The 23,379-nt window shown below is 38.1% G+C and overlaps 1 protein-coding gene across 3 annotated transcripts in view; it reads right to left on the bottom strand.

Moving 5' to 3' along the window:
• Positions 1–23,379, bottom strand: part of Nipped-B (Nipped-B cohesin loading factor) — a 625,968-nt gene that overhangs the window by 410,379 nt on the left and 192,210 nt on the right. For all 3 annotated transcript variants that reach the window (XM_068373859.1, XM_068373861.1, XM_068373860.1), the window contains exon 9: positions 13,853–13,995. In XM_068373859.1, coding sequence (XP_068229960.1) covers positions 13,853–13,995 — 143 coding nt within the window. The remainder of the gene's footprint in view (positions 1–13,852; positions 13,996–23,379) is intronic.

Raw genomic sequence — 23,379 nt, 5'->3', positions numbered from 1 at the left:
CTTTCACTCGATTCGGTCTTCCTTTTCTTTGCACCACTTTCTTTCTTTTCATCATGATCACTAGAGCGTTTGAGATTTTTTAAAGAAACTATCGAGTGAAAGTTGCTTGGTACAGCTTTTGAGGATTCTTCTGAAATGAGTTAAGCAAATATCATCGAACTGCGCAACAACACGGCAAACCTGAAGTTTCTGTGGGTGATGCTTGCCGATGAAATCAACCATGTTGATGATATGCCAACATGTTTTATTTCAGCCTACCTCCTCGGTCTCCTCCGACTCACTCGACTGAGCTTGGAACTCTCATCATGCTGCATGGCTTGCAGCTCCTTGAGTTCCTCGGTGGTGAGCTCTTCGTGATGCTCATCAACGAGTTCGGTGATGTCATCTTCATCCACCTCCAGACCCATGGACTTGCCAAGGGATACAATCTCTTCGACGTCTTCCTCGGCGGCAAGCACAGGTTCATTCTCGGGGCCAAAACCTTCAAAATCTCTGGGAGCAACAGCATCACGCCAAAGCTTCTTCCAAGCGGAATTCAGGGTCCGACAAGTTACTCCCTCCCAACCCTGATCTATGATATTTAAGCAGTGCACGATATTAAAGTGGCTCCTCCAAAATTCACGCAAAGTTAAGTTGGTGCTTTGCGTGACATTAAAGCACTGCTTAAATAAGTGCTTGGTGTATAGCTTCTTAAAATTAGAGATGACTTGCTGGTCCATGGGCTGGAGGATAGGGGTGGTATTCGGTGGAAGATACAACACCTTGATGAATTTTTATTCGTCGATGATATCATCTTCGAGTCCGGGGGGGAGAGTGGGTGAATTATCCAAACAAAGCAAGCACTTCAAAGGCAAATTCCTCTCCTGAAGGTACTTCTTGACAGCAGGGCCGAAAACTACGTTTACCCATTCCACAAAGATATGGCTAGTAACCCAAGCCTTAGAATTAGAATGCCATAGAACATGTAGCAGGTCTTTATTAATTCTATTTGCTTTGAATGCCCTAGGGTTTTTGGAATGGTAAACTAATGAAGGCTTAATTTTGCAGTCCCCGCTGGCGTTGGCACAAAGCGCAAGAGTCAACCGATCCTTCATTGGCTTATGTCCAGGCATTTTCTTCTCTTCGGCGGTAATGTACGTTCGACTAGGCATCTTTTTCCAAAACAGACCGGTTTCATCACAGTTGAACACCTGCTGCTCTACGTAACCTTCCTCCGCCACGATGCTTTCGAACTTTTTAACAAAGTCTTTAGCAGCCTTGGTGTCCGAACTCGAAGCTTCTCCATGCCGAACAACTGAACGAATCCCGGTCCGTTTCCTAAATTTCTCGAACCAACCTCGAGACGCCTTGAATTCCTCCGTCGTAGGATCGGCTGAACTCTCCCCCGCGTCACCCCCAGAGCCTGCCACCTTCAAGTCACTGTAGATAGCGCTGGCCTTCTTACAAATGATCGTTTCAGTGATCGTATCACCAACAATCTCTTTGTCCTTGATCCATGTTAACAAAAGGCGTTCCATCTCTTCAAGGGTAGGGCTACGACGTTTGGAAATAATCGTGATCCCCTTCGAAGGTTTCACTGCTTTAATGGCTGCCTTCTGTTTTATGATCGTCGAGATCGTAGACATATTCCGGCCATATTGTTTAGCCAGATCGCTAACACGTACACCTCGCTCATGCTTTTCTATTATTTCTTGCTTTAATTCTAATGAAAGCTTTGACTTCTTCCTTTTCTCACCACTACTACTACTTCCTGAACCGAAACTAAGGTTTTTAGGACCCATAATTACGAAACACATAAAACAACACGTGAAAAATGAAGATAAAAAACACTGTTAATAACTGAGCGAGTAGAGAACAACCACACTATGCGCACGAGATGAGAGGACTGATCAAGGTGACGCTCGATTGGCGTCCCTCCGATGTGCTGCCGTCTAGCAGCGTCAACAACAAACCACGGCTGACGCTTTCGAGAAAATTCCATGCGTACGCGTATTATTTACTTCGTATGTTGGAGCAACACTTCGGGTTTCGAGACAGAAATTTGGTCGAATTTTACTTCGGATGTTGGAAAATTTGTATGTTAGGACATTCGTATGTAGAGGTTCCACTGTGTGTGTGTGTGTGTGTATATATATAGTGATCCCTCGCTCCTTCGCGGTTCGACTATCGCAGATTTTTTTCATAACGCATGTATATACATATATCGCGGATTTTCTGGAAATTTCGAAAATACCGCGATGTGACCGATGGTGCGAGATTGGAGAAAGTGAGGAAACTTGAATCATGATTGATTTTCAATTTAAAGGAAACTTTGAGCAAAAAAGATATCATTTGTTAGAGAGATAGAGAGGTAAGGAATGGGAGGTAGTGAAAAGTAACCCAGAGAGAGAGAGAGAGAGAGAGAGAGAGAGAGAGAGAGTGTGTTGTTTTAAATGTAATAAACAAAAAAATTTGATAGGTTATAACACATTGGTGCTTATGTAATAACTGTACAGACGGTTTGAATAAGTTAAGAAATGGTATAAACGATACTTTGTTAGTGTATTCGTACGCTCTCAAGAGCGGCAGCTAGACGTCAGCTGATCTGATCACAGCCAAAAGTAAAACAGAAAGAAGTCAACAATACTCGATTTTTAAAACACACCCGAAACTTAAAACAAAAGTACACGCTTTCTTAATGTGCAATTAACTATTTAAAGAGTAGCAATTTTCTGGAACAAAATGATGTTTCCCAAAAAATAGTGGTTTGCTGATGAAATCGGATGCCGTATTTTTAGCAACGATTGGAATGGATGTAAACTCAGCATAATTTTTTCGTTTCGTATTTAATTGACACTAAGATAACTAATTTTAGTTTCTTCATCTATATGTAAGTATTGTATAACACGAAGAGAGAGAGAGAGAGAGAGAGAGAGAGAGAGAGAGAGAGAATGAATCAGCTGTTGTAATCGAATACCGTGTTTTTGTTTCGTGGGAATTTCATCGCCACGACTAACAACAACATACTGTACTGAACTTTACAGTATTATACAGACTACTGTAATATGATAAAATAAAATATTTGTAATAACCTATTTTATATGAAATGGGGCTATTAGTTTGTTTAAAATTTACATTTACGTACGTAAAACAACTCTCTCTCTCTCTCTCTCTCTCTTTCTCTCTCTCTCTCTCTCTCTCTCTCTCTCTCTCTCGTAAATTGTTTTCCTGCTTTGCTACGTATGTACGATTTTATATAGATACGGTAAATAATATATGTAATAACATTTTCTAAAAGATTTTACTGTAATATCATTATTTATCACTTTCATTATGCGCGTTAAATGCCTTCATTTGGAAGTCCTAAGAAAAATTAAGTAAAACATTGGTAATAACAAAATCAACATACTGTATAATCAATATAATCGATGCAAAAACTAACCTATACACAGATGTGTACACTAAATGCGTTTGTTTCTTCATTATGATCAGAGATAAACGTAAACAAAACATTGGTTGCAATTTTTCATTGCGACTTTTGGCGTGTTTAGGAAACGCATGATATAAAATCGCCTTTAATATTTGTGCCTGTTTTAGTTTAGGGTACTGTAGTACATGCATCAAGTGTTCTGTACATTAGAGGGTAGTTTGTTAACAGTACTAAGTACAAAGGAAGGTTTTAAAAGTCTGAATATACATGTTAAATAAATACGTAAATATGGTGTCACTACTTCGCGGATTTTCACCTATCGCAGTCGGGTCTGGAACCTATCTACCGCGATAAACGAGGGATCACTGTATATATAGATATAAATATAATATATATATAAATATAATATATATATAATATATATATATATATATATATATAATATATATATATATATATATATATATAAATATATATAATATATATATATATATATAATATATATATATATACAATATATATATATATAATCTTTCTTCGTGGCCAAGTGGTTTAGTCACTGTCTATACAAGCTTGCCGACCAGGGTTCGATTCCCGGCCGGACACAAGCTCTTGTCTTTGTGTGATTTCGCCTGGGGCTCTGATCCCGAGGTCATTAAGAGAATCCAGACATTAATGTATCAAAAATATATGTGGCTTATTTGAATATGAAAAACACGTCTAAATGTGCAAAATTTATCATATATATATATATATATATTTATATATATATATATATATATATTATATATATTTATATATATATATATATACAGTATATATATATATATATATTATATATATTTATATATATATATATACAGTATATATATATATATATATATATACATACACACACAGTAGACCCCAGGGTACGGCGTCCCCAGCTTACGTTTTTTTCACGTTACGGTGAGGAATACGATGTTTTTTCGTCCCTTCGTTACGATATTTTTCCCCACCTTACGGCATCGAATTCCAAAACTCAAACTTGGCGGTTTTTACGCATACGACTGTGCTAGTCACTAGCCTACCACCACGCTCATACGTCACTAAGATGCCGATACGCTATTGGCTGAATTCCCTCCAACAATGCCTGAGAGAGATGCTGCCTCTCTCTCTCTGTTATACGTGCGCTCAGTTCAGAATTTCGAGTGCGTTTCGTAATGACTTGATCTCGTGTGAGTGCTTGCAATATCGTATTTTTTGTGCATTTTAGTGCTTAATTATAACTTCAATTCGTTAGCCATGGGTCCCAAGAATGCTAGTGATATTATAGGGAGAAGTCAGAAGATGATTACTATGGAAACAAAGCTGGAGATCATGAAGAAATATGAAGAAGGCATGCGCATCGTTACCCTCGCTGGTATGTATGGCTGTAACCAGTCTATGATTGGTACAATTATCAAGAATAAGGAAGCCAATAAAGCAAGTAAGTCTTCTAAAGGCATGACTGTCCTTGCCAGTGGAAGGACCTCAATCAACGACGAGATGGAGAGACTCCTTCTTCTATGGATTAAAAAAAGGAAATCGCTGGTGATACACTCAAGCAATCAGTAATTTCGCACAAGGTGAGCGCCATCTATGCCAATCTCGTGGATGCCCAGACAGGCATCGGAGACGAAGGAACGTTGCAGCAAGCCCCCAAGAGTTCAAGGCTTCTCATGGGTGGTTTGATCGCTTTAGGAAGAGGACTGGTATTCACTCAGTCGTCAGGCATGGAGAGGCAGCCAGTTCTGAGAAGAAAGCAGCTGAAGAATTCCTCAAGAAGTTTGAGAAAGTAATTTCCAGAGAAGGCTACATTCCTCAGCAAGTGTTTAACTGTGATGAAACTGGCCTGTTCTGGAAGAAAATGCCCCGCCGTACATATATCACAGCTGAAGAAAAGAAACTTCCTGGCCATAAACCGATGAAAGACAGACTTACGCTCGCATTTTGTGCAAATGCCAGTGGGGATTTAAAAATTAAGCCCCTACTAGTATACCACTCAGAGAATCCTCGTGCCTTCAAGGCACAAATTATTACGAAGGAGAGGCTCTCGGTATTTTGGAAGTCTAATGCCAAGTTCTGGGTCACGAGGACCTTATTTATTGAGTGGATAAACGTCTGCTTCAGTCCTGCTGTCATGAACTTCTTAGAAAAGAACAATCTTCCTCTCAAATGTCTCCTGGTACTGGACAATGCCCCTGCTCACCCTCCTGGCCTCGAAGACATCATTCATCCTGACTTCTCCTTCATCAAGGTTCTCTATCTGCCACCAAACACCACCCCTCTCCTCCAGCCTATGGTCCAGGAAGTGATTGCCAACTTTAAGAAGCTTTACACGAAGCATATGTTCAAAAGATACTTCGAAGTGCCCGAAAGCACTCAACTCACCCTCCGTGAATTTTGGATGGGGCATTTTGACATCGTTCAATGCCTGAAGATGATCGACAAAGCTTGGAATGAGGTTTCACGACGCACCTTGAACTCCTCATGGAAGAATCTGTGGCCAGCTGTTGTGGCAGAACGAGACTTCAAAGGTTTTGATCCCTCAACCGAAGACGAGGCCATTGATGATCCTGCCCCTGAGGGTGATGTTGAGGAAATAATTTCAATCGCGAGGTCCATGGGGCTTGTTATCCCTGAGGCTGACGTCCATAACCTTATCGAGGAGCACAGGGAGGAGCTTACGACTGAAGACTTGAAGGAGTTGGAGGCAATGCAGTTGACCATCACTCAAGAAGAGCACAGCTCTAGTGGTGGCGAGGACGGGGGGGGGGGGGGGGGGGGGGGGGGGGGGGGGGGGGGGGGGGGGGGGCTGAAGAAATGACATCGGCAGAAATAAGGTAAGCTATCAGTTGGTATGAAAACCTTACAAGTTTCATTGAAAAGAAACACCCAGAAAAACTTCACACAAATCTTATGGAGAGTGTTGATGACAAGTGTATGCGTCATTTTAGGAATATGTTGAGGAATCGTCAGAAACAGGCTTCTTTGGATAGATATTTCTCCAAAGGAGAAGTGTCAGAAAGCAAAGATGATAATAGTGATTCTATTAAAAAAGCTAAAAGAGTAATTTTTTAAGTTCTAAAAAAAAATCATAAACTAAATCTCAAAAGACAAAAATAAAAAAAAAAGCATTTTTACTTTTAAGTGTTTAATAGTAAGAATTAATTTATTATCAAGTGTATATAAATAATTAGCATTGATACGTTTATATATCTACCGTCTCCTCCCCCTCTGCCTCCACCCACTACCAGCTCAAGTCACATCACTCCAAAGGTAAATAAAATGTTATTTTTCTTTTACAGAACTGTACAGTATATAATTTTTTTTTATCCTGTAATGTTATTTAATTATACTGTATACTGTACAGTACATGTATATTATATATAAGTATACTGTATTACAGTGCTTACTATACTATTTTGTTACATACTAATTTTCAATGTTTTTACCTGGGGTTTTGCACGCATTAGCTATTCTATTGCCAGCCATACGACATTTTCACCATACGATACCAACTCCGGAACGGATTAATGCCGTATGGCGGGAGCCTACTGTGTGTGTGTGTGTATATATATATACAGTATATACATATATATATATATATATAATGTATATATATATATATATATATATTCAAAGGTTGTAAAAGTATAAAAGACATGTATTTGATATGTTTTTTCTTCAGTATAGAATACAATATGATAGTATTCAAGACCAGTTCTTTAATAATAGTAGTTACATGACTCAAAATTTAAAAAGTGTAATAAAATATCAAAATAGGCTTTACCTACATGTTTAATGTGATACTTGGGCTTGCTTTTCTTTGCACAATTTCTCAATATTTGGCCGTAATTCTGACAAACACACCCGCAGTTCTTCCTCAACAGACAGAACCCAATTTCTAAATTTGCTTTTTACAGTAGTAAGACCTGAAAAACCTTGCTCACAAAGGTAAGACGTTGAAAATTGGATTAAAATATCCAATGCTTTTGCTGAAAAAACTGGGTACTCTTCTCTTACAGAAATCCAAAACGCATCAAGTGGTACTTCATTAAACTTTATCCTCAAGGTTCTATCACACTTTAGTTCAGTTATTTCTTCCTCTTCTTGTAGATTGAGCAGGTTTTCCGAATTTGAAGAGAGCTCATTAAAGGGATTTCTAACCCAGTCATACAAATCTGACAATAAGGAAGGGAAGTGCTTAGACGTTTTTTCCAAACAGCAAGTTTATTCTTGAAAGCAGTAAGCCTGTCTGTCGAGGACAGAATGTTTTCTTGTCGACCCTGCATGCTGGAATTCGGGTTATTTAAATGGTGATAGATATCTGCCAAATAAGCTAATTTCGCCAGCCAGTCTGCTGATTCAAAATTTTCACAAGAACTCTCTTTATTTTTCTCTTTGAAGAAAATGAGCAATTCTTCTCGAAGTTCAAAAACCCTTGACAAAACTTTCCCTCTGGAAAGCCATCTGACCTCGGTGTGTAAAGAGTGTTACATGATCTTTTTGCATATTTTCACACAACTTTGCAAACATGCGAGACTTAAGAGGGCGCTGCTTTATAAAATTGACCATGTTAACAGTTACATCCAAAACTGGCTTTAGGTCAGGGCCAATAGTTTTTTCAACAAGAACTTCTCAGTGGAGAAAACAATGAGTAGTCATAACTTCAGGGTTTATTTCTTTCACAAGTGATACAAAGCCTTTCACTGAGCCAGTCATAGAGGGAGCACCATCTGTGTAGATTCCAACACATTGATTCCAGTCCAATTCACAAGATTCCAGGTACAGTAGGGTCCCAAATTATGCAAGAATTTGGTCGATCAATGACCTCGTATAAATGGAAAATCACATATTTCGAAACACACAACTAACAGAAATAATTCCATTGGGGCCATGGCAACCAGCATCTTGCCTATTCAAATGTGTTTATTACCTATTTCCAATACTTTCTATGTACTATACTATATTTTTTTATAATATCAAATTGTTCTTGTGAATAAATCAAACATTTCATATACTTTAAAGTTCTAATAACTTGAAAAATGGTTAAAATTACAACCAGGATGGGTGTAAACACCATATATTTCCCGTTATAACGCGACCCAAAATACAGACAAATTTTAATGTTTGTCATATCTAATGTATAAGACAACTTGTGAATAGCGAAACCATCACTCTATAGACTAGCTTTTGTTGTATCATTGAAAATCCATAATTATCAAAATAAAGGTGATTTTACATCATGCGTTTCCTAAACACGCCAAAAAGCACAATAAAAAACGACAACCAATGTTTTGTTTACATTGAATCTCTGATCATAACGAAGAAACAGACGTATTTACACATCTGTGTATAGGTCAGTTTTTGCATCGACAGTAATCTTACCAAGTATTGAATATACAGTGCCCGTCATAGAGATTTGCCGCGTAGGAGATTTCAGGGGAAAAAACAGTTTACGCACGGGAAAATATTCAGGAAAAAACAACTAATAAAGTAAATACATTGGAATTAATGGTTAACACTCACCAACCTCTGCCCTAGTACTTGATGGGCATGCCACGACGTTTCCGCACCTCCTTTAATCTCTTGGGGAGGGAATCTACCAATGACTGTAGGAGGGACGGGTCCAGGTTGTCCCAAGCGCGCTGTAGCTCCGCGGTCAATTTCTCAATGGACGACGTATTTACGTCCTGTAGTTGTCTTTTAATGATGGCCCATAAATTATCAATGGGGGAAATGTCTGGAGAATTCCCGGGCCAGTCACTAATAAACTCAATTCCGCAATCTTGTAACCAATTTATGTTCTGCTTAGCGGTATGAGCAGGGGCGCCATCTTGCTGAAACACACACGTATTACTTTTCTCAAACGAGTCTTCTAAATGTTCGTTTAGCAAGGTATAATAAGAATCTTTATTCACCGACTCATTCTTAGGCAAAAACACTAAAGATCCCTTGCCCCCATAACCAAAACAACCCCAGACCATAACATACGCAGGGAACTTAACACTCGTGGCGAGGTACTTAGGGTCGAGTGGATCGGATGTTGGCTTGCGCCAAACACTCTTTCCCTTTGTGTCCCCCACAAAGAAAGATGCCTCGTCGCTCCACAAGACTTTCCTCCACCTTTCGAGGTCCCAATCTTTATGGGATTTAGCAAAAGCAAGCCGATCCCTCTTTTGTTTGGCGGTTATAAGTGGCTTCCTTCGCGCCTTAACTAACGAGTAATTGAGGTCTTTTTGTAAGCGCCACTGAACAGTTCTTACAGACGCACCACCAACAGCGTCTGGATTTTCAGCCTTAAGCTGACGGGCTGTAAGGGTGGGATTGGTTTCGATATCCCTGGCAAGGACCCTTAAACCCCTCGGGCTAATAATCTTCGGCCTACCGGGACTCGTGTCTGCCTTCGGTACCTCCTTGCTTCCAAGCTCGCGGTACTTTTTCAGAATGTTCCGGATCGTTCGAGGCTTTACACCGGTTTTCGCACTAATCACACCGGTTTTCAATCATTCCTCGTGAAGCTGTATCACTCGAGCACGATTTTCAATGTAGGTATACCCTGTAGACATACTGTACTACAAACACGAACAGAAACACTGAACACAGAAAAATGCGACGGCAAAAGGGGACCTGCTGCGACAGGCAAGAACGCACAACCGCACCTGGCAAGACCACAGAGAGCACTGCCTGAAGTCTGGTAGCAAGCACGTAGTGACGGAAGCTCTACTTGAGTAGCCAATTAGACAATTTGTCCCAGGCGATTTTTTACCCGTAATTACGGGGTCGACCAATTTGCGTCAAAATGATTTGCCCATTTTAAAATCGGCAATTCTTTATGACGGGTACTGTATATATATGTTGATTTTGTTATTACCAATGTTGTACTTAATTTTTCTTATAACTTCCAAATAAATGAAATGAATGCCATTTACATAATGTTTTTCTTTATGACGCTGCCTGAAACGGAAACCTTCCATTCGTTTACTGTACGCTCCATCTTCAATCATAATAAACGAAGGCATTAAACACGCATGATCAAAGTGATAAATAATGATATCAAAAGCTTTTAGTAAATATGTTTATTACAAATATTATTTACCGTATCTATATAAATCCTATATACATAGCAAAGTAACAATTTTTTTTTTCTTGCGTTCATTCAACAATAACAAAATGCCGCTAATGACAGAATGATAATTTACGATAATTCTAAACTGTTACTAAAGATGATTGTCCATTCCATACCCAAAATACTTTTTCTAACTTCAGTTATAAGTCAACTTGTACCCCCATCAATTATGAAACCATCAAAAAAAAAAAAAAAAAAAAAAAGGTAAGAAAAGAAGCAAGTACTAGGCCGGTCTTTAAAGTTATCGAACAATTAAGCTAAGCTACCGCTATAACATTCAATGTGAGAGATGGTGCGAGATTGGAGAAAGTAAGGAAAATTGAAGCATGATTGATTTTCAATATAACTGAAACTTTGTGAAGCAACAAAGATTTCACTTGTTAGTGAGATAGAGAGGGGTGAGGAATGAAAGGTAGTGAAAAGTAGCCCCCCAAAAAGAGAGGAGAGAGAGAGAGAGAGAGAGAGAGAGAGAGAGAGAGAGAGAGAGAGAGAGAGAGAGAGAGAGAGAGAGAGAGAGAGAGAGAGAGATTTAAATGTACTAAACAAAAAAATCTGATAGGTTATAACACATTGGTGCTTATGTAATATTAACTGTATAGATGGTTTGAAATAGTTAAGAAATGGTATAAACAATACTTTGTTACTGTATTCGTACGCGCATGTTATTGAGAGCGGCAGCTAGACATCTGCTGATCCGATCACAGCCAAAAGTAAAACAAAAAGAAGTCAACAATGCTCGATTTTTAAAACACACCCGAAATCTAAAAACAAAAGTACACGTTTTCTTAATGTGCAAGTAACTATTTAAAGAGTAGCCATTTTCTAGAATAAAATGATGTTTCCTAAAAAATAGTGGTTTGTTGATGAAATCGGATGCCGTATTTTAAGCTACGATTGAAATGGACGTATACAAACGGTATATTTTTTTCGTATTTAATTGGAGAGAGAGAGAGAGAGAGAGAGAGAGAGAGAGAGAGAGAGAAGAGAGAGAGAGAGAGAGAGAGAGAGAGAGAGAGAGAGAGAGAGAGAGAGAGAGAGGGAGGGAGAGAGAGAGAGAATGTCTGGGTTCCCCCAGGTCCCTCAGTGTGAGGCACCTCGTATATCCACCGGAGTTGTCTTGGATGGTCTGGGATGCATCTCGGGTATATATCGAGCTTATTCTTAAACACAACTACGCTCACTCCTGATATGTTTCTTAGATGAGCTGGCAGCCCATTAAATAGTCACTGCATTATCTATGCTAGAGCGTAGTGGATTAATGTCCTGTGGAATAGTAATGTAAATGGTCATGTCTCCCTCTCTTTGGTCCCCTACCCTTCTTGGAGCCTCTGGAGCAAAAGGACTGCTTGGATCCTTGACCATTTGATGCTGCCTGTTTCGAGAGATGTGACCCTATCCTATGTCTCTAGTGTTTGACCGGGAATGATTGCTGTGACAGTGGTGGCAAGGAGTAAGAGCGAAATGTCATTGCCTAATGGAGAAGAGAGTCTTGACTCACCTTTCTCCATCTCTCTGCAACTGCCTCAATGTCCTCCACATTGAAGAATGACGGACTAACAATCGGCAAGTTCCAAAGCTTCATAGCTTCCGTCCAGTTGACCCAATGGTTGACAATAGTGTAGGTTAAGAACTCCATCGTCCTGGCAACAGAGAGAAGGAAAGCAAACATTGCTTCATTCTTGAAGGATAACTCACAGATCCTAAACACTAGTCCAACCATGAGATGGATTGCAAAGAGCCCTTCGCAACCAGTTCCATGTTTGCAGCAACCGCCAGAGAAAGTCACCAGCAACAAGCCAAGCGTGTCCAGCGACATATCCTGGGCCAGCGCAAGAATAGCTGGATCTAAGGGAAGTGGAGAGGGATCATCGTCCACAACGTTGTAATACTTCCTTCTTTTGTTTACATTTTGTTTAATCACTGACCATAACGAACAAACAAACGCACTTATGCATCCAAGTGATAACTAACGATACTAAAGATGTTATTACAAATATTCTACTTGCCGTATCTCTTTAAAGTCTTACTCATCGCAAACAGGAAACCCATTTTGTTTTTCATTTAGTCAACTATAACAACAAATTACCGCTAATGACAATATGATAATTTCACGGTCTTATGATTGTTCTAAACTTTTTCTAATGATAATTGTACATCCATTTCAAAAATATTTTTCCTAACTTCAATTTTAATACAGTTCAATTTATTGACTACTTGTACTCATGTCAATTATGAAACCACCAGCAAAACGAAAAAATTAAAAGGCTAGTTTTAAATCAAAAGTCATACAAATACAAGCAGCCATGAAATCATACAATTGTGTTGCAGCTAGACCATTCAATATGATAGGAGAAGATGGCATGAGACTGGAGAAAGTGAGGATAATTTCAATCATGGTGGTTTTTTAAAGAAAAATAAATATTCTTACCAAAATTTTATTACCACTAGCATTAAAATTATCCAAGGGTTAAAGAAAGAGAAGACAAAGGTTGCTAAGAAATCAACCATAATTCCATGTTTACATTTTGTACGCTAAACTTGCAAATGTAAATGTTGATTTAATTGTTGATATGGAATATTGCTTCCAATAGGCTATTCATCATGAACTTATGTCATTAATATGTATGGAAAATATGGTATGGTTACCTTTATTATCAGTCATTGTACCGAGTCCTAGACTAGTCTACCTATAAACATCACTTGAAATACAAGGTGAATTTTCATATTGGTTGTATAAGACAGGCCCAAATTTTCAGGGATGAATATTAGGATTTTAGGGTTGTCTTATATGCGGAAATAAACGGTACTTTCCATTTACAATTCTCATTTATCAGTATATTTCAAGAAAATTCATAGCTTTTTACTGTTACTACATAATGTACATTTCATATCATAATTAAAAATCCAAAGTCCAGATATAATAAATAATATATCGGAAATAAGATATTTTCTTATAGAGAAGGTATTCCTGAATTATAGGCAAGGATTGTGTACAACAGAGATTTTTCTCATCAGCGTGAATTGTCCAATCTGCTGGTGCACGTAATCACTTTGAAATTCGGAAGCGGATCGCGGCGCATGCGGCAGCCACACACAAAGCCTGCCACAGACAAAGTACATATATGATACGGATTCCTCATGGACTGAGGCGGATGCTCTATCCACACATAGTTGTGATAGGGGTTTAAAGCAACTGTGTCCAGGTAGCAATACTTCTTACCTCTTGGGTAGCTGTCATTCTTAATTAATTAACGATGTGATAAAAGAAAAGGATATTTATTTCTACATACCTTTGATTCAGAATCTCCATAGTCAGAATCTTCCTCTTCTTCATCGCTCTCTTTACTGCCTTTTCTTCGGCGCTTCTTCTCCTGGTCAGGATCATAATCATCATCATCAGAGTATACTCTATTTCTCTTCCTATCAGCTTTATCTGTAAAAAAAAAAAATTCAAAATAATTGATCTCAACACAGTAATTCTTTAATTGTAACCTCACTAAGATATTTTACTTAGGCACAAAGTAGATTACTATACTAAAAAACATTGAATCATGACCATTGAACAGATTTTATTTGTCTAAATTTACCATTCCTCTATGTGAGAAGTAATAAATACAACTGTAATTCAATAAGCTCAACCTTTGTAAAACGGGACCTATCGCACACTAGTGTTACACTTCTATTTCAGAGTAAATCACAAATTATACTGCTACACATACATCCTTCTTTTAGTTGGCCTAGAGTTAACATTAGGTCCTTCTTTTAGTTGACCTAGTGTTAACATTTGATTCTGAAAAAGGAAGAAGAGGGGATTTGGACATTTTCAAAAGTTGGAAGAGTGGAATGGAGATTGGACAAAAGGAAAACAATATGAGCTAAATATAACCAATAGAAACTGAAACTGGAGTCAACAAAGGCACGTGGCAGCTATAAGACAGGCATAGGGGGTGCAATCGGCACCATGTATTGTACGTAAAACATGGTGCCACAACAAGTCCTGGATTACATAATGCCCCTATACTTATAAAATGAGCAAATGCGTACAATACGCGTTGAGAACCGTGTTGAAAGAAATTGACAGATCTTACAAGAAGCAAGGCATTTCTGCTAACTCGGAGACATACTTGGTTCTAAAGTAAAGGTTGCGTAAATAGTCAGAAAGAGTAGCTGGGACATGGATGAAACAAGAGCTTAAACAGCTATACTGCTGGTAAATAAAATTGTCCCATTGTTAGAAAATTATGCCCTGTACTACTCTATGTAGCAGCTACCTGGATATCATCATTAATACTATTATTATTATTATTAGCTAAGCTAAAACCGTAGCTGGAAAAGTAGCCTGCTATTAACAAAAAGGCTTCAACATGGAACAAAGCTCAGTGAAGAAAGTAAATTAGAAAATATACTATAAGAGAAGTAATGGGAAATTAAAATATTTTTTGAGCATTAACAATAAAATAAATCTCTCAAATAAATTATAAACACTTTAACCCTTTTACCCCCAAAGGACGTACGGGTACGTACCTCATAAGCCATCCCTTTACCCCCATGGACGTACGAGTACGTTTTCTATACTTATGCGTAGATAAAAGGTCTTGGCAGGCGTTGTATTTGAAATACAACGCTTTACTGTTGTGATGTTGTTCCTTCGATGTCTTGTCATCAATGTAACATGAATAAAAAGTTTCTCTGGGCCCAACAAGGGTCAAGATGGACCTTTAAATTTTCTTTGAAGAATCAGCTGATATTTCCTGTGTAGTAATTTTAGGTTGCATAGGTATTTACACAAATATTACAAAAATAGGGCACTGTTACCAGTGCAAGAGTGTGGTTTCGTTGTTCCTTCGACATCTTATCATCAATGTAATGTGAATAAAAAGTTCTCTGAGGCCCACAGGGGTCATGAATGACCTTTAAATTTTATGTAAAGGAAACAGCTGACCTTTTATGTGCATTTGTTTTAGATTTCATAGCTATTATTATAGAATAATTACGTAAAATGGTTCCGTTGCCATGGTAACACAATGTTTTCATTGTTTTACAATGCCAGATCCCCACAGAGGTCAAGATGGACCTTTAAACTTTCTGCTATCAATCAGATTATTTTTCTTTGTATTTTTTGAGGTTTTTCATAGTCATTTATACAAATTTTACAAAAATTATCATCATTACTCCTGCGTGACTATTGTTTGATTGTTCCTTGGATATCGTGTCAACAATGATGAATGAAGTTTCCCTGGGCTCCACTGGGGTCTTGATTGACCTATAAATTTTCTTTATAGATTCAGCTCGTATTTCATATGCAGTTTGTTTAGGTTTCATAGCTATTTACACGAGTAATTACTAAAAATGATTTCGTTACCATGGTAACGATGTGTTTACGTTTGCGCCAAGGCGTAGGGAAGAAGTTCCCCGGATTGAGCGTAATGCTCTTTAAATCTCCATGTTTCGGAATTTAAAGGTCCGAAAGCAGCTGATTCTAGTTGTTATGCGATTATTTATGCCTACCATGATTATTTTTGTATATTTTTTGTTGCTATTTTGCCGAAACTTTGAGTATATTTCTTATTTCTTGTCGTCATCCTTGCTCCCGGGGAAAAATAAGCCTCCCTCTGGCATTGTCGGACAGGACAAACAAAGACTTTTAAATTTCCTCGTCTTGTGATTTAAAGGCCTCAAAGCAGCTGATTTGGGTTGCCATGCAGCTTTTATGCTTATCAGAATTATTTTTGTATATTTTTTATTTCTATTTTGCCGAAACATTTAGTAAATTTCATATTTTTTTCGGGGAATGTGGACAATGTGAGCACGAGGTAGGGAGACAGCGTTGCTGCGTCCGTCACCAGACTCGCCGTCGCCCAGTGTCAGTTCAACTCTTGACTTTGTGGGAGGAGGATGTCTTTCGTGCGTTATCCGTCAATTTTGTGCTTTTAGAGCCTATTCTAATAAGTGATAGTGCTTTATAACTTTTTAGAATATTCCTCTTTATATGTGTGAAGGCATTTGTTGGATAAAAGGCCTAAAGGTCAAGTAAGATCATTGTTTAAATAAAAAATTCCTTGAATGATGGCAACTCAAGGCAAAAAATTACGACCTCAAATCTTAAGAGGTATTGAAGATCGAAGTGAATTCCGTTGTCTCGACATGGTAACTACGATTTTTAAGTTTTTCCAGAGGTTTCATCTTATTTCAGGTATTCTATAGGAATACATATAGTATATATATACTGTATATATATATATATATATATATATATATATATATATATATATTCATTTGAATATACGTCGATTTATTTTAAGCAGCCACTGTGCATATTTCAAACTGACTTTGCTGAGAGAGAGAGAGGGAGAGAAAGGGAGAGAGAGAGAGGGAGAGAGAGAGAGAGAGGGGAGAGAGAGAGAGGGAGAGAGAGAGAGAGAGGGAAAGATTGCAAAAGTTTCTTTCTTTCGGTCATAACTAACCTATGCCTAGAGGAATTTTATTATTTTGTTTTTATCTTTGAAGAAAATTTATTGAACTTTCTTATGACGTGTGAAAATAAGGATAAAGCAATGTAAATAGTGGGTATCGTTAGATGAAGTTAGGCGATGACAAACTTTTTTTTTCTTTTATCGTATACATTCCAATAATTTCTTTTCATGTTTTAATTTTTCTAACTACAAACTATTATACACCATTTTATAGCTGAATAAATTTTCTATAAGATAGGATGGTTTTGAAGTTTTCTTGATGAAAATTCACTTTGCTGTATTGGAATGTATACGATAAAAGATGAAATATTTCGTCATTGCCTAACTTCACCTAACGATAGCCACTATTTATATTGCTTTATCCTTATTTTCACACATGTCATAAGAAAGTTCAATGAATTTTCTTCAAAATGAAAAAAAAAACAAAAAAATTGCTCTGAATATAGGTTACGTATGACCGATAGAAAGAAACTTTTGCAATCTCCGATTTTCGTTACTTGCGCTAAGGAAATTTAGGTTTACAATTGTTGGACGTTTACTAATTTCTTTTCATGTTTTCTTTCTTCTAACTACAAACTATTATACACCATTTTATAGCTGAATAAATTTTCTATAAGATAGGATGGTTTTGAAGTTTTCTTGATGAGAATTCACTTTGCTGTATTGGAATGTATACGATAAAAGATGAAATATTTCGTCATTGCCTAACTTCACCTAACGATAGCCACTATTTACATTGCTTTATCCTTATTTTCACACATGTCATAAGAAAGTTCAATGAATTTTCTTCAAAATAAAAAAAAAAAACAAAAAAAATTGCTTTGAATATAGGTTACGTATGACCGATAGAAAGAAACTTTTGCAATCTCCGATTTTCGTTACTTGCGCTAAGGAAATTTAGGTTTACAATTGTTGGACGTTTACTAATTTCTTTTCATGTTTTCTTTCTTCTAACTACAAACTATTATACACCATTTTATAGCTGAATAAATTTTCTATAAGATGGTATGGTTTTGAAGTTTCTTTAATGAGACCTCTCTTTGCTTTATCGGAGTGTATACGAAAGAAGATAAAAAATTTCGTCATCGCCTAACTTCATCTAACGATAGCTGCTATTTATATTACTTTTTTCATACTTTCAATAAATATATGAAAAACTTGTCATTTTCCAAAAACATGAGACTAATCTGACCTCTCTATGATGAAAATTGAGGCTGTGGGCGTGATTTGAAAAAAATAAGTCGAAAATCCCTTCAAAACTGAGGAGAGAGAGGGAGAGAGAGAGAGAGAGAGAGAGAGAGAGAGAGAGAGAGAGAGAGAGAGAGAGAGAGAGAGAGAGAGAGAGAGAGAGATTGATTTTGAGCAAAGCGATAAATCTATTTTTGGGTGAGATAGCCATGTCGTCCTGATGGAAAGTTCCTTTAGGTAGCTTTCTAATGGATATTTACTACAGTGATACTCCCAGAGAATTAACCATAGGTCTCCAGAATTCTAACTCCTGGCGCGAGTATCCTTAATATATCTTTAAGGATATCGCATAATATCAGGGGACGTATTTTTTAATAACACACAGCAATCTTCACACCGAATAGATTCAACTCTCTGAGGGGGAAGAGTGGCGAACGAAGGGGAGCCGTTATCAAGGTACCCGGTGGACCACCTCCCTATACAGTACTACTACAGCCCTTCATTCCTTGTTGCATTTAAGCAGGAATAGCCACAGCTAGAGTAGTTTCTGGAGGGGTCTTTTCAATAATGAGTAGGCCATGTCATCCTGATGGAAGCTTACCAGAGAATTAACTTGAAAGTACTATATCTGTGGGTTTGTACAAGTGCCTTTACTTTGAATAAGTTCCTTATATAGTCTCCTAGACCTTTATATATATGACATTACCGTTATTTGTCATATTGGCTAAGTTTGGAACTAACTTAGGGCTTCCTGCCCCTTGCAGGGAAATTGTCGACTTCGACTATAAGGATTCCAAGTTTGCATTTCCGTAGGAACACGAGGGAAACTACTTTCAAGATTACCTGATTGTTCTTTGGAAATCCTACTAACAAGGTATCTATTTTAAGGAAAATAGAAAGGCTCTGGAATCTCTTATTGTAATTTTGAGGATAAAGAAGATGCAGATACATTTTTACTTTTTATTTTCATAACCAAAACAAAATGATAGCCATGTACAGTGAGGAGGAATCTAGCCTGCATATATGAATGTCCTGGTATATATATATTTTTAACCTGTAAGGGAAGAGTATACATATATTAATCCATTATTATATGCCACTCAATAATGTGAAATTAATTTGTTTAGTTTCACTTAGATGTTGGATATGCTTCAACACTGTGTACAAATGTTCACACGGCATTGGTGTTATTGGTTAGATTCTGCACCTATATAGAACAGTCCATATATCACCATAGTGATTTTTACTAAAAGGTATTACACTCGAGGGTGCTAACACCTATTCCCCCGATACACTGTTGAGTCCCAAAACAGTCCACTGTTCATTGCAGCACTAGAAGACAGGTTTTATGACAGTACCTGCCGCCACCAAAGTGTTTTATCTCGTGCACTTGCTTCGCATAATGTTTATAAAAGACTCTGGATGATTTCCAACCCGTATGTGAGCGGAGCCTATCAAAGTCCATGTGCTGAAAGAAGTTCAACGAAGAAGCAACTTTTCTTGGATCGTGACCTGCGGGTGTACTGTCAGGATCCGCTCAGCGAATAAAGTAGGTGAGTTTCGCCCTCAGTTGTTTTAGGGATAAGTTTGATCTTGAGGTTTCACCTCGGAAGAGCTGTCCCCCCTTGAAGTCTGAAGTTCTTCGAAGACAGACCATAAGACACTCTACTGGACATAGAGAGACATCTTCCTTCAAAGGGCAGATTCTCTAAGGACCCCACCTTTTGGTGGGCAGCTCGTTTTTGGCGAGAAAGGTAGGATCAGGGAAAAGGTTCAGTTCTCCCACTTCTGTGAACTAAATATGGCCTTCATTTCAGGATCAGGCTACTATTTCACTAACTCTAGCCCCTGAGGCTATAGCAAACAGAAATATCACTTTCTGTGTTAGATCATTTAGGGTGCAATCCTCGTTGTTCATTTTCAAAGCGTAGTGCAAGACTTTGTCCAATGACCACGATATGGGCTTTAGAGGGGTTGCTTGTTTGAGTCTAGCGCATGCTTTCGGTATCTTATTGAAGATTTCACCTGAAAGGTCCACCTGAAAGGCGTAAAGAAGAGGTCTAGTCAAAGCCAACTTACACGCAGTTATTGTTGTGGAAGCTAGGCCTTGTTTGTGTAGGTGGATGAAAAAGGAAAGACAGAAATCTATTGATATTTCTGTCGGTTTCCTTGATTTCATGAAGGAAAACCACTTCTTCCAAGACGATTCATATTCTCCTAGTTGAATTTGACTTGTATTCTTCTATAATGTCAATCTTGTCTTTTGAGATCCTCAACCTTTTCTTGGCTGCTAGGGAGAGAAAATCATGAGATGTAGGTTGTTGGTTCTTGAGGATGAAGTGTAGACAGTCGACTTCTGAACCAGTTGGGATAGAACTGGGTTCAGTAGAGGAAACGGCTTCAGTTTCAATTCTAGAACTAGAGGGAACCAATTGCTTCTGGGCCATTTGGGGGCCACTACTGCTGCTGTTCCTCTGAAGGATCTAAGCTTGTTGAGGACCTTCAGCAGGAGATTGGTTGGTGGGAACAGATAGATTTGATTCCATCTGTTCCAGTCGAGAGACATGGCATCTGTCGCTTCTGCTTGAGGGTCCTCGTAAGGGGGATACATATCGAGGTAGTTTCTTGTTGTCGCTCGTTGCGAAATGGTCAATCTGCAGTTCTGGGACTTTTTCCAAGATGAAGGAGAATGAGCCTGCGTCTAGGGACCACTCTGTCTCTATCGGATTTTGCCTGGATAGAGCATCCGCCATCACATTGCGGAACCTTTGAAGGTGAACTGCTGATAAGTGCCATCTCCTCTTCCTTGCCAGGCAGAAGATGGCTAGCATCACGTGATTGATGTGAGGTGATCTCGAGCCTTTACGGTTTAGACATTTTACTATCACTTCGTTGTCCAAGACCAGTCTGATGTGGACTGATCTGCGAGGGGATAGTTTCTTCAACATTAGGAAGACTGCCATAGCCTCCAAAATGTTGATGTGAAAGGTTTTGAAGTGGTGCGACCAATTCCCTTACACTTTCCTTTGTTGGGAATGGTCTCCCCATCCTTCCAGGGAGGCATCTGTGTGTATTACCACTGATGGTTGAGGTGGTTGTAAGGGAATTGTCTTTGTTAGGCTCTTGGCTGTTGACCACGGCCTTAGTAGCGTGCGCAATCGGGTCGGTGTCAACCTTCGATGATCTCTTTGAGCATTTGATGCATATCTTCTCCAGACTCGTGACGCATCCTTTAACTGTGCTTTTAGCACTGGGTCTGTCACTGCTGCGAACTGGAGAGAACCCAGTACTCTTTCCTGTTGGCGTCTTGAAATCTTCTTTAGTTTCAGTAGTCTCTTGACAGATCCCGCTATCTCTCACCTCTTCTTCGGTAGAATGGAGAGACGGCGTGACTGTAAGTTCCAATGGATTCCTATGTTAAGTTTGTTAGTGAAGGAATAAATGACAAATTTTAAGTAATTTTTATTTTTCCTTACATACAAATATTTAGCTAATCCATCAAATTGACTCGCTATCACCTGTCCCCTCATAAGTCCTGCCTGCAATCAAAAGCTATCAGAATACACAGGTGTGTGTGTGAAAGGAGTGTCCAGTTGCTCGGCTACCCCTCCTAACCCCTACCGCCAACTAGCATTAAGGTAGGTTCCCCTAGTTTCAGTTTTGCAGAAAGGATAATCCCTATTAAGTTGCTAAAGGTTTGTACGTTAGGAAAAATACAAATTACTTCCATATTTGTCATCTTTCTTCAGTTCTAGTATGGGTAATTGTAGTCAGTATTACACATCCAATATCGCATCTAAAGACAAGGTTGCTTATTCTTCGTAAACTATATAAAGAGTTGTCTTAAATTTTTTATGGTACTATAAAAAGGAGGTACAGTAATAAAATGTCTAATAAAATTCAGTTACATTATGGGCAATTTTCTGCTTCTAGTGGTTCCCTCTAATATGGAGTGTTTTGAAATATAGTCCTGCATATATGTATTAAATACAGTATTACGGCATATTTCTAAATTTATTTTTGAAAAGAAAAATCAAAAGGAAACAGACTTGTTTTGCAAACCAATGATTTATTTACTAAACTTTAGATATGACACAAAACAGAAAATGTTATCGAAAAAAAAATGTTTGGTGGCTCTTTTCTGTTACATAGGCTGTCGTAAATTTCTTCATGGTGCTGTGCCAAATATCTATTGGTTAGAAGATTTAACTTCCCGTAACCAAAGTTATCTTCAGTTGTAGTAACTTGAGCACAAAACATTTATTGTATATCATTCCACACGGATTTTGGGTATGGAGTGCAAAATGACACACTTGTCACGTCAATGCTTTTGCGATTACTGCCGACTATAGGCTTCATGACATGCTGGCTGCTGCTGTTCAATCTAAGCCTAGCAAGCAGTATACCTAACTTACTGCCAGACGTATGAGGAATCGTAGTAACTAATAAATTAGGTGAATAATAACAAAAATATCTATTGGTAAAGTCAGCCAAAAGTTAAATACTGTATACTACTCAGACTGCCGAAGAAAACTGTGGTCTGGTTTTTAATTTTGCTATATCTATATCATTTCTTAATATTTTAATTTACAACTGATCACCGGGATAGATGGATTTGGGGTAATTACCTATATTTTCTTTCTTTTAAAACTTATTTGTCATGAAATGTAGTGTGTGCTCACCTTATATATTGTATATAGACATAGAACTTTGTTCTTCAGAGTTTCCAAATATTGAACTTGTTCTTCAGCTTTTCCTAATATTTGAATAGACATAAAATAGAATCACTTCACTCTCTTCTGTCCAGCATTTATCTCCCTGAACTGCTGTCAGGACTAGATCATCATCCATCAGATTGATCCATTTTTTCATTGGTCTTCTTACAGCTTGTTGTATTGGAACTTCTCTATGTATTGGTCATCTAACCAATTTTTCTTCATGCCTTTTCATCCCATGTCTTAAATCTTGGCATTCTTTTGAGTTTTCAGCCATTTTCCTTTCCCCTTAACTTCATATCTGCAAATTCTTCATTTGTACTGTTCTTGTCTGACGATCTGTTGGATGGAGTTTCAAGAGCTCAAATTCTATAAATGCTTGTAATGGCTGCTACCTCACCAGTCTTGTGAGCTAGGGAATGCAGGTTCGTGGTAGCTTCT

This window comes from Palaemon carinicauda, chromosome 5, assembly GCF_036898095.1.
Source record: "Palaemon carinicauda isolate YSFRI2023 chromosome 5, ASM3689809v2, whole genome shotgun sequence".
NCBI classification, from domain to species: domain Eukaryota; kingdom Metazoa; phylum Arthropoda; class Malacostraca; order Decapoda; family Palaemonidae; genus Palaemon; species Palaemon carinicauda.
Note: the sequence above shows the minus strand (reverse complement) of the source record. Positions and strands in the feature narration are given on the sequence as shown.